The sequence below is a fragment of the Lissotriton vulgaris genome, chromosome 2_1 (assembly GCF_964263255.1).
Source record: "Lissotriton vulgaris chromosome 2_1, aLisVul1.2, whole genome shotgun sequence".
NCBI classification, from domain to species: Eukaryota; Metazoa; Chordata; class Amphibia; order Caudata; family Salamandridae; genus Lissotriton; species Lissotriton vulgaris.
This window is the reverse complement of record NC_141687.1, coordinates 520,151,681-520,164,790: the sequence shown is the minus strand read 5'-3', so window position 1 is coordinate 520,164,790 and position 13,110 is coordinate 520,151,681. Positions and strand designations below refer to the sequence as shown.

The 13,110-nt window shown below is 39.9% G+C and overlaps 1 protein-coding gene across 2 annotated transcripts in view; it reads left to right on the top strand.

Annotated features, from left to right (window-relative positions):
- The window catches only part of MAP3K13 (mitogen-activated protein kinase kinase kinase 13), a 624,460-nt gene that overhangs the window by 349,319 nt on the left and 262,031 nt on the right, over window positions 1–13,110 (top strand). For both annotated transcript variants that reach the window (XM_086955435.1, XM_086955436.1), the window contains one exon: window positions 6,056–6,630. In XM_086955435.1, coding sequence (XP_086811561.1) covers window positions 6,129–6,630 — 502 coding nt within the window. In that variant the 5' untranslated portion in view covers window positions 6,056–6,128. The remainder of the gene's footprint in view (window positions 1–6,055; window positions 6,631–13,110) is intronic.

Sequence of the window (13,110 nt, the reverse complement as noted above, 5' to 3'; positions counted from 1 at the left end):
CTTTAGAACAATGAAAGATTGAAACCTGCATGTCCAAGTCCCAAATTCTGACCTGCAGGTTACACAAAGATCACTGCAGTAGGTAACAGTAGATTAACCTCTTGAGAAAAGTAGAAAAGGAACAATCGTGGCTCAGACCCCCAGCCTTCCAGAGATACCTGCATTGTTCAGCATACTATGCAACTCTGGAAGGGCTGAGACACAGTTGTTCACTTGCATCACCTTCGACCAGTCAGAGGCTTAGTCGATAAGGCTAAGTAGGGGATGATGGGGCATCTTCTCAGTTACACCACGTGTAATGGGGTCTCCTCTTTGGGAGCTCACCTAAAGATTGACCGGAAGGCACATTAGATGGAGTTTGAGGAGTGCCCATGTATTAGGTGGTCCTAGAACCAACACAATTCTGTTTCTAAATAAAGACCGATTCGGTTTGTAAATAAAGACCTTTCCTGTTTTCTCCATCTACACTAACTTTTGTGGCATAGATTTCTGAAGTACAAATACATATAACTGGTTCCTGATTCTAATGGCATGTTTCACCTCATTTTACCTGCCAAGCTTGATGACGGCTCCATGAGAAATCGAAAAAACTCTAGAGACTGAACATTTTATAGAAGCATTCTGCTTTACAAGGATTCCTTAAAAATAGCAGCGTGGCATGTGGTGTGTATATTATTGCCAGCTCCATGTCCTTGGATGCTTCCTGGCTGTTGTAAAAGAAAGGCTGCGCAGTTCTTCCTCTTTGCGCAATAACCCTTGATCTGCGCACGAGTACTGCTTGACAGTAGTGGAGCATGCCACACTGGGGTCAAATTGACTACTGTCTAATGTGCGTTTTCTCTTGTGCAGAGTATAACTTGTCTTCTATGAAAGTTCCCCCAAGGTAGTCCTGCCGATAAAATGGTGGCCCAACAGCGGCACAACCCAATTAGGCAGATAACCCTGAAAAGTTAACCACTGTTTTTGGATATGTCATTTGTTTAAGGATATGCTAATGAGTATCCCATGATGTGGTTCTGAAAATGGCTTTATAAATTTGTTGACATATATGCATTTGGACACATGCCCAACTGTGCCCGCACAGTTTATAAATTAAATAAATGTTTACTTAGTAAATTGGCCCCATGATGCCTCCTGATTGGCGGACTACTCTTGTATGCTCATTAATAGTTACTCACAAAGCTTCCAGATTTGTTTTATGAAACAGTTTTTTTTATACAGATAGAAAACCTTTTTGAAAGTAACTTTCCCTTCCTCAGATGATTTGTTGCTATTAGTCAACTAAGGAAGGAAATGAGAGATAATTATGAACGTATCACTAGTGCCATAGATATTTTCTATCATTTAAGCTATTTTCTATCATTTAAGCTATATAAATCTTCATAAATAAATAGAACCTGTGGAGGTTCTGGTACTACCTTGTGCCGTTTAGTGGGCCTGTGTGCAATGGTTCTATACTTAAAACACCATTATCATCTATGGATAGGGTTATGTGCAGGATATTTAGTTCTAGGCTTTCGTTACAAGCCTATGGGTGGCTTCCATTTAATAGAACTACAAGTGTCAAACAGAATGTTACAGTGTATCAAATAATGCTGTGGTATAATATGCTGTGATAAGTCTGCCTTGTTTTAGTTCTGCAAGGACCCAAAGTGCGTTTGAGCCCATTCAGCTAAAAATAAAACTAGAAATTCCACAAAGCGCAACATTTTTGAAAAACTAAACCCCACCACACAAATATGAACTGGGACTCCCATCCACTGAAAGAGATGGCTTTGGAGTTGCAAAGAACTGTTCCTAGCTCATATTAGTTTCCAGTAAATGAGGCAACCCTACACTGGTGGTCACTGACAAAGGGGTTAGATGGAAATCCTGCTAATGCCCTATCTCATATACCAAGTCAAGGTCACATACAGGGCCTAGTGATGTGTACTGTCCAGCACATACTGTACAAGCCTTTATCTTGTGAATGCTGATCAAAATACCCAGGTGCAAGAGGAACCCACAGAAGTAGGGCATCCACTGGAGCCTGTGGTTCAAATAGCAACTGAGGAACTGGAATGTATTGTTGGGGTCAGTTATGTTTTTGTGTCACAATAGCTACAGAACTGTATGGCCTAGAAAGATCAAAAACATTACAGAATTGGCCTTAGATAACCGGACGTGGCCAGTGAACTTATGCTAAATGGGATAATCCCTCATGTCACTCCTGGCCTGGAAAAGAGGTGATAAATATTCCCACAAAGTGAGGAAATAGTAATGAGCAGGTCAGAGTAATGCTGGTTCAGCACCCTCAGAAATGACTTGTAAAGCAGATGCCATCTGTTTGGTCCTAGCCAATTAAGCACTTTTCATGAAGCCCTCCACAGGCGTCAGTCAGTTGACCTTTCTGCCTTATTCATCCGGTCATGTTCTATCCAAGGGGTTGGTGGTACAGGTGCTTCAAGAGCTGTGCTTCTGATCCGAATATTCAATGTGCTATTGCAGCCGGGCTTCTCCAGAAGTCCAGATGTATACAATCCAGTGACATGAGCCAAGACCAATCACTTTAGAAGGCCACAGTGAGAAATCATAATCTATCAAAACAAAGTGGAGAATATCTTCCAAAGGCTTACTTGCTGTGTTTCACAAAAGAGGATAAAGGCAGGCACCTTCCGGTCAGCAAGTTGCAGGTCCTCCAGGAGGCAGGGCTGACTGAATCCCAAAGTGGGGTTCATAGTGCTTGCTGATGAACCTAGGTACAGAACATGGAGAGAAGTCCCCGAAGCTTCAATATGTGGATTTTGCTTCAAACAAAATAGGTACCATCAATTGGAGTTAGATACATCCAGACAGATCTATACGCATAGATGACAAGCAACAGAGATAAGCTGCTTGTGGTCAGTGTTTTGCCTTCAGGCAGGGCTCTTTCCTGAATTATGTTACTTTCGGAAATCAGTCAGGGTTGTCACTACAATGAGGGTCTCTGAATTACAGCCCATGATGTTCTCCAAGGGCAGGGAAGTCGGGGCGGTCTTATATGCAGGTAGCCACTACCTTATGTGACATGTAAAATTGCCTCACAGAGGGCATCATTTATTTCTCACTAGGTCTCCATGCACCCCCTAAGAGATGAGACTTACTCAGTGAGCGAGTGAAGGCCCTTGCCAATTGCTAGAACTCCATCTACCAACTGTCAGTCTTCATATAGCCTGTGAAGGAGTAGTACCTACCCTTTACTTAAGGTGGTGGTGCCCTTTGGGTGCACATCACCCTACAGCAGCTTTATGCTCCACTAATGAGCACCACAAAACACATGGGCTAACTCCAGTGTACACACTGTTGTCAAGTCTCGGAAATGACACCTTTCATCAATCAATGTATTGACTTTAATCCCTACATCTGCATATACTTTCATGACTGAAATATTGTTTTTGTAAAAAGCATACTTACATAATAGTTGCACTTAAGCCAAAATGGATGCAGGCTTACCCATGTTAAGTTTTATTCAACTATTTCTGGCATCTAGTGCTGGCAGGTATGATTCTACCTGTAAACAGAGAAAGCCAGCTATGCACTCATTTAAATAACTAATTGGAATTAGGAATAATACTGGTGTAATCCCATTTTCTTGACAAGTATGATTAAATATTTATAGGAATATATATTTTGTGAATGTTAATTGCTTGTTGGAAGGAGCATTTGACCCAATTTAATAGAGAACATTAATGAACAAGGGATATTAAGCATTTTAAAATTATGTTTGATTAAAACTAGATTATTTCTCAGTTAAAGACCCCTGGAGTAATGGTTAAAACCCATTTTCTAAGGGGAGAAGAAGTGTGGTCATCACAAATGGCTCTACTATTTTGTTTAAAAACAGTAGAGGGTAAAAGTGTTGGGTGTCATTGGGGTCTGGACCCAGTGGTCACACTAAAATGTGAGCTGATCTACATCTATGCTACTTATGAAGCAAACATCCACACTTAGCTTACTTTCAGGGTAGGAGAAAATGAATGATGAATTATTAATGCCTAGTAATGCACAGTATGAAATAGACCACCAAGAACGATTTACACAGGCAATTGTGCTGGTGCTTTATTTAGCCGTTAGTAGATTCCACCACTATTTTTGCCAGGAGAATTTAAGAGCACATTCAGAACAGAAGATAAAGAGTGCTCGATTAATATTAGGAAACCGTGTTTGTGTATTTTTACAATTCGGTTAATACCTCGGTTAACACAGAAATATACTTTAATGTAGATTGAAACTTTTCTGAAATTAAGAATTCTCTAACTTTTAAATTGTCCCAAAATAGCTACAAGGAAAAAGCCAGCTAAAAATAACTTTTTTATATCCAATGCCGCCTCCTGTGAATGGTTGCGGGAAGGGCTTTCAGCCTTGATTCATGTTTAATCAGACTGCCCAGTGTCTTTTCAGTAGTGTTGTGAACAAATACTTTTGATTCCTTTATAAATATGAAATTTTGCAAAGAGAAAAGCACTGTGATACTGTGGTGTTTATTACGAGGAGATTTTATTGATAACGGCATAGGTGTAGCAGTAGTGTTCACCCCCGCCATCCTCAAAAGTGGAAAAGTAAAGCAATAACAAAACAAAGCTTATTATCGTTTTGATTTTTTAACTTCTACATGCTGCATCCTGGGGGCGGGCCTTTTTAGGGCAGTCGGGATAGGGAGGGGTGGGCAGCACAGCTTTCAGTGCACATGTGTCCGTCCACATGAGCACTGAACTGTCTCCAACCCAGCTGCGTTATGGGTTAGAGACAGCAAAGCACAGGCTACCTTGGAGCGCAAATTCACAGCACGCAGGCCAATCCTGACACTGCTTTCTACCTTGAAAGCAGCATCGGGATTGGTCGCAGGGGAGGCTTGGATTCTCGGCCGCAGCAAGAAGAGGAAATGGAGTATAGCGTCGGACTGCAGGCAGAAGGTAATTTATTTTTCTTTTTAAATATTTGTATCTGTTTTACCCCCACATCCCCTTAGTCGTCCCCAACACCCGCTCCACCACTACACCTACACAGCAGCCACTAATGAGGGGTAGTCATATATTTTGAAGTGTGTGATAGTAAGAATTGGGATTAATTATGATTTAGATACCATTGAGTTGGGTAACAGTAAACATCTATTTTTCAGCGCCAAGATACCTGTAGCGGGGTTGTATGTCAGTACAACGCGATCTTTTAGATCGCGGTACTTGACATCGCGGGCATTACAACGCAAGTCGTTACAACAACTTGCATTGGAGGGCGCGTATTTTGGAATTTTATATTCAAACACCAGTCCACGTAACAGTAGGGAAGGTGTTGGAATATAAAATTACAACATTCCTTGTCCAACAGCGCCATCCAGCGCAAGTCGTAGTAACGACTTGCGTTGTAATAGCATCGTTGTAAAGGCACTGCGGTGTAAACACCGCGTTGTAAACGATCCCACCCTGTAGCGGTGAATGTGTGCTTACAAATGTCATATCATGTTATGTTATTTCTAGTTTCTATTATCCTGAGAGGCAGGTATTGCTCTTAGTATTTTATTGCATTTCTTTACTCATCAGTTTAGATCTTAAAATGGATTTTCCCATATATGACAACTGCTATGTGCTTTTTGGTTCGCTACCACTACCACTACCACTGCCAACCCTCAGGGGGTCGTGAAACCTGCTGAAGGAACAGAAAGTAAACGGAGCTCGAGGACTACTGTTTATTTTATGTATAATCCAATCCTTTGTCTTTCTCCAGCTGGTTAGCAACAAGTAGGATGTTGTTTGGATAGATAAGGGCATAATTAAAGGTCAACATTGTGCTGTCAAAAGAGGTCAAATGGTGTGTGGTCTCCCATCCACTTCCACAGTCGTTCGTATGAATTGGCGTTCATGAAAACATGACTGAAAGATTTTGGTGTCTAAAAAATCAGTATCAACTATTTAAATTGTATTACAATTGTTTAATTAATAAACTATAGATGAATACTATTTGTTATTAAATATAATTTGCTGATGAATGTGTTATGCCTCGCACATTATGATTTATGATATTGGTTTTCTTTCTGTTCCAGATGTTGGTGGAATTTCCCACAAGGACATTTTGCAAGGAGATATAATTGAGTCCTGCCCCAATTTGACCACCTCATGCACACTCATGGTACTATGGCCGCTCCTCATGAGCCCCTAGGCTGGTCTTCGTCTCCAAACTTAATCAGTGAAATTGTGAATGAAGACAAGCACTTTATTGAGTCCTGCGTGGAGCACGCACACACTGGTAATCATGCTTCAATTGAGATTCTTGAAGACATGCGGGAGAACACTTTATTTCAGGGAGACTATGTTGAAAGCTCAAATGGTCCAATAATAGCTGGAGGGTTGACCAGTATTAGTGAAGACTCAAGGGACCAGTTTGAAAACACTGTTCTACAACTGAGGGAGCATGAAGAAGCTGAAACACCTGGACCACAGGGGAACAATACCACAAGGGATGGAGGGAACAATATTTCAACTGAAGACATTAAAATACATTTCACCCGCAGTGGGAGTGGAAACGGTGGATTCCTAGAAGGACTTTTTGGATGCCTTAGGCCTGTGTGGAATATCATAGGGAAAGCATACTCAACGGACTACAAACTTCAGCAGCAAGGTGAGTCTTAGGTTGCGCAACTTGAATATTAGATACTCTGATAGAATCACATTCGGTAAAACGAATCTAAATATGAACATTTTTGTATCAACATGAACTGTTTTGACATTAGATTTACTGATTGTTTAATTATTTTAATGTTAGGGTGATTGTTTAATTATTTTAATGTTAGGGTGATTGTAGACTCTGTCAATTGATATCTTTACATTTACCTTTTATTGTACCAAGACAAAATAGTACATTTTTTCATCACTGTATCCAGGATCTTTTTTGGTGTGATCCAAGTGCTGATTCCAAGTGCGGATTCCTGTTTACACGTTTAAGGAATCAAGAACATTTAAAAGGCTGTTTTTCAATATTTATAAGAAAACTGTTCAGTTATTTCTCCAATCCTGCCTTTCTCCTTTTCATGGTGAAAAGTAAATCCTGGACCCCACCTGCAACCAACAGCTCACATTTAGTAATGATCCTAAAATCACAGGGAAGCATTGCAAAAAGTGATACTTTCTTATTGTGCATGTCCCAAGGAATCTATCAGTGAGTGATGGGCAATCCTCCAACTGCTTGGATGACTAGGAGACCTGACCTGAAACCCCTCTTTGACATTTCCCTTCCAACTATAATGATATTTTATTTTGCCTCTCGAATGCAGGAACCCATTAGTTAACTAACTTTTGCGATTGGCGCAAGTGACCACTCGTCCAGTGCCTATTTTTTTTTAATGCTGATGTATCCTTAAAAACCAAATTGTATGAAATTAAGACAAATCACAGCTTACTAGGTTTCCTAAACAATGTTTGTTTTTTTACGAAATCCATTATGTTTCTAGTTTTTCCCTTTTCCCTCCCTGCTTGGCTTGTCTGAGACAAGCAGTTCACGCAAATGTATTATAAAGTTTGAGTATAAAATGTGTGACAAGGCACCAAACCTATTTGTATCTTTCTTGTGAGCCATGTCAGCCCAGCCATGTCAACCCACACACATCAGTCACTGTTTTTATAAGTCAGAGTGTAGGATGCTTTGACATTTACTATTGTCAGTAGTTTTCACTAGTGCTGGGCTTGTCATCCCACTAATAAGTACATTTATCAGTTTTTTAACATTTCCACAATCATTATGTGTGAGAGAAAGTTCTGCACAATGCATTTCTCCGCTATTTATGCTCACAGTTGTTGACATTTCTGATAACACAACTTGATTTTGGCATCTAGAGGGTCTGTGATAACAGTTCTACTTTTTAAATGTGATTATCTGCTAATTGTTCGTTTGGTGCAAAATAGAGGAGTTCACAGGCTATTGTGGGTGTGTCAAACTTGCTGAACAATGAGGGACGTATCCAAACTCATTCCCCATCATGATACGTCTCAAAATTATGTTGTGTTAGCATGCTTCTCTTATAGTAGCGTAGAACTATAGCGTAATCACTTGAGCAAAATTTAGGTACAGTACATTTTCTAAACACCGTAACGTCCATGTCATTTTTGACCTAGTCGACCAGTCGATTTGCATTCTAGGGTTTTCATTTTGATATTATAATTATAAATGTAGCTTAATAAGGCATGCACAATGGTACTGGCTAAAAAGCGAGGAGTTGCTACATTGTTACAAATGACTGGATGGAGTCAGGTAGATGTGGAACGTAGCTGCAATTTTGCCTTTTGTAAACAATCAGTCTTGTATACTGACATATATTTTAATAAAGGTAACATGGTACACAAAAGTTACAAAAATCAAAATTATCAACATGCAAAAGGCATTTTTTGTAAACTCAATTTTTGGAAGTAAACAACTAGCTAATTAGGAAATAACATGGTGCTGCATTTCATGTATGTTTACCTAAATTTGTTAACATTCATTATATTATTCAAACACACATTTCTGAGTAAAGCTAAGAAAAGAACAGGTAGCCCTAATTCACATTATATGACCTAAAAATAAAAGGTTGGCACCATAAAGTGCCATTGAATTGCTCACATTAGTCCAAATACATTTGGTTGAGGTAATGACAGGCGTCTCTAAAGAGGGAAGCATTTATGATCCAAAGTTTGGGGACCCTGAAACGAGAGGAGCCATTGCTGACATAGGCGTAAACATCTGACTGTCTCTTTTCCAGTTTTTTGTTTCCTCTTCGAAATACCAATTTTAATGTCTATTTACGGGTCTCCTGGTGCAACTTGAAAATCCATCTTTTTTGTTAGTGTTCAATATTGTTCTTTACAAATAATGCCAGGATTACTTAATTGATTACCAGTTAATTACTTAGTAGTTTACTCCAAGAGGCATATCTTGTATCAACCACATGAGTCCCCACTCTCCAAGCTGTTTTGCTTCTCCTTTAGAAATAGACAATCCCTTTCTATAAATCCTAAACTCACCTTTTTATATTTCTTGTAATAACAAGCTCTTTATTAGAAACACTGATGAAAGCTGTGAGGTAGGAATGGTAGTGGGATCGGATGTACTGGGGCAAGGAAGAAGAATGAAGATTACCCTTAATTAATCCAGATTTGCAAATATCTTTATTGGAACAATTGCCCATTCTGCCCATGAAGCAGCAATATCTCTGGTAGAAATGGCATGCACTGTACCTGGAGAATCTGTCCCTGAGTCCAAGAATACAAGGGAAATAGTTTGATCCATCGACTGGTAATAGATTAGGAAGGCATACCCTCTCATTTCTGGTCAAGAGTTAACAGACAATCTGTCACACTGTCTAAAAGCTCTGTATTTATTATTCAGATAGATTTTCAAACCTCTTATAACGTTCATAAGATGAATCTGAGAGTATGAAGAGGCAAACAGAGCAGGTTGAATAATCTACTGATCCTTGTGACAAGCACAATTGATGTAAAGTAAGGAAATATAGTCCAGGGTCAGGGTAACGTTGTCTTCAAAACTGTTCAGTTAAGGGAGCTAAAAAAAGTATGGCCAAGGAGTCTAGGCGATACGAAACCTCGGTGAAGACAGAAGAAAATCAGTTGTATATCAATGAGAAAGAATTTTAAATGTTCATCTGTCAGTTGCTGAATGTTTCCAGAGGTCTAGAAATGGAGGTAGATGACCTGTCCCTCCCGGCCACTCGAAAATGAATCATGTGCACTTTTACTATGGCGTAGTCAGGGCACTGCTTTTGATGTAATTTTCCTCAGATGGCTTCCAACAGGAGCCATTGCTGTGGGGCACCCTTAGGCTGAAACCAAGATGTATTCTAAAAATACTTCATGTTTACCCCTCTTATTCTTTGCAAAGAAGATCTTATTCTTATTCTTTTCAGAAAACTTTTTTCTGATTCTTAAAAGACTTATGGAAGACCTCTTCAGCTCTTCTCAGCAGTCTACTCCCATCAAATGGCATTCTTTAGAAATAGTTCTTTTGTTTTGCATTTGCCTTCCATCCTCTCAAATGTAAGTGGCTTATAGCTGCCACTATCCGACCAGAAGCCATAGCAGATGTTTGAGATGATTAAACAATGTATAATAGAAATTTTGCTTGGATTTCCAGGCAACCCAAACTGAGTGCAGCCTTTTCCCTACTGAATATCTGAAGACTGTGTCTGAAAACTATTAATCAGGGACTGAAAAGCATATACTGCATATATCTCTTCTCTCGTTGACAAATTCAACCCAGCATATGCAAACTTCACAGCCCTCTCAGTTTTCTTATCAATGGGGTCAGAAATCATAATGTCCTTTGTGAGAAGAGAAAGCTGCCCAAACAAATTAGCCAGAAGAGGATCAGTACCATCGATTAAGGAAGTTTGAAATCTCACATGGCCAAAGGATTTAATCTATCCACAAAACTCAGCCTTGCTATCCTATTAGGGGGTTCATTCCCTTTTCAAAAGGTTATCGACAGCTGGGATCACTGGAAGTTTAGTAAAAGAAGGTTTTTGAAACTGCCAAATCCAATACCCACTAATGGAAGGCTGCTCCTCATCAGCTGGCAACAGTAGATTAGAAGATAGGTATGAAATAATAATGGCTTCACGTCTTTTCTCTGTGCATACTTCCCTCCGGAGTAGAATCACCATGAAAACCTCCCTGCTCCTATTCCTAATATGGAGATGCCCAAGAGAAGCTGTAAAAAAGAGAAAATACCGAAAACTGAGAGCTGTCTAAATAATCTGGAGACTGTGGGCAGCAGAGAACCTTTCCCTGTGTTCCGTATAAGACTTTGTGCTTTCGACATCTATTTCAAATATTTATCAGTCTGAGGGGGCAGATGAAACTCCTCCCACCCCCTTCCCCAATCCTCTTCACGCTTTTCAGGTAGTCCTCGCTTGAGAAGGGAGAAGGTAGTGGGTTTTCTTCTACAAGTGTTTACCCATCCTTGTGCAAGGAAGGCACACCACTGATATCAGCCCAAGGAAAGAACATTTCCTGTTAAATAGAAGAATGGGTTCCTGAGAAATTGAGGACATTTTATGAGAAAAACATACGACTGATCCCATATTTTAAACAATTGAATATTCTGGTCCAATTAATATAGGTCAATAAAATAGAATTAACCAGAAAAACAGGCATAGAAAACCCCTCTCTTTTTTAAAAAAATCAGAGATGATAGAAAAAGGAACTTGACTACTCACCAGTCTTAAGTCTCAACTGAAGAACAGCTAGGTAAGTGCTGCTCCTCTAGTCGTGGCTGCTTCCTTAACCAAGCATACATGCCCCATGTATATCCACATGAATAATTGCACCTTTTGAGTGAGAAAATGAGAAGAGCAGGCACCCTGTACCTCTCTTTTCCAATGGTCAGAAGTAAACTAAAAGTGTGGTCCAAAATTAGCAACAATTCCAGGATCAGATATTTTTGACTTATTGATTGTTAGAAAAGTGCATTCAAAATCGCCCCTTAGGAATAATTAATGGAGACGCCCCTGCACTTCTCCACATACAGGTGTGCCATGAGCCCCAGCACTGCCCACCCTATCACCGCCAATAAACAATGCCCTTACTGAAAAAACATTGCAGGCCCCAGCACCTGCATATGCACTTACCTATAACTAGAACATATGACTGGTGAACCACACAACCTGAGCTACACAGCCTGTGTAACAAGCTACAAACAGTGTCTTCTTGCTGAAAGAAAATCACAGGGCAGAGTGCGGCTAATATTTATAACAACAGGCACAACATTCATAAGATAGGGAGGTTCAAGTCCACCCTGTAAAAAGAAAGTACCACTGCTTGATAAACCAGTTAACCCATGGATGGAACAAGGGAAAAAAGTGGATATTTCCAGTTTATAGGGGTTGTCTTTTTCCAATAGACACAGAAAACATCTTGGGGAAGTAGTGACTCAGGTGGCCTATCTAGGATAAACCCTTATGGAGTAAGGAATGGGGAGAGAAAGATGAAGGAGATGTAATGCAGATTTTCCACAGTTTTAATGTAAAGAAAATCATGATTTTATTAAAAAAGGCACGGAGGCTAATAATATGCATATATCCCTTTTATCACTGCCCAAACACAGCAGCAACAGTATCTAGAACTTAAAATACTATAAAACATTCCAGAACTTAGAACATGAATAAGTCCCCTTGAGCAGCAGCCATCTTCCTCTTTTGTTGCTGCTCAAACCTAAGATAAGTACCATGTTTTATTACTCTGTCTAAAGTTAATTGGAAAGAAAGATTAATTAGCTGGTTTGAGGTAAATTTAATTTGGGATCATAAGCGGAATATGTATGTAAGATAAGAGATTAGTGGAAAAATAATAGAGGAAAAAATAGCGTTTTTTGTTTTCAAACGTGTGAAATGATATAAATAAGGACATTTTGTGTTTTTTAATGATAAGATGGAAAGTTTTGGTGAGGTATTGTAGAAGATTTATGTTTGGAAATATAACCGATTACCTTTAGTTAGGTACAGTTGGGAAGTTGGCCGTTGGTGGTGAGCTTGTGGAAGTGTCTCGAGCGCTTGCTGCGTAACAGGGGGGCATCGTGTATCGATGTGTCACGAGCGCATGCTGCGCGCATGCTGCGTTTCGTCAGGAACAGGCGCGTGAGGAGAGGCAGCTTCAGGAACGTTGAGGGGAGAAGCGCGGGGACTGAAGTGCACTGAAGGAGAGAGGCTTAGCTTTCTGGGCATTAGGGGCCGCCGTACGTACGTAACGTGCGGCGGCCATTTTAGAAGATTGGGAATCGGAAGGTGTTTAATTAGGAGACGTGGTCGGCCATATTTTGGGAGGAATTTTGTAGTCTGACTGAACGGTGTCAGTTTCAGTCAGACGAAGTTCGGAAGGTCAAAGGGAGGTGTCGGTTTGTGGTTTTGAGAGAGGAGATTTTAGATTTAGGCATTTATTTGATTGAAAGTACTTTGGATAGTATTAAAGGGAAGAATTAAAGGAAAGTAATAAGTTATTAAAGGAGAATTTGAAAGAAAAAGGAAAGAAAGATGGAGAAAGAATATTTGGGTGTGGAGGAAAGGATGAAAGAGTTTATGGAAAAGAAGTTTGGAGAGTTTTGTGCTTGTATGGAAAG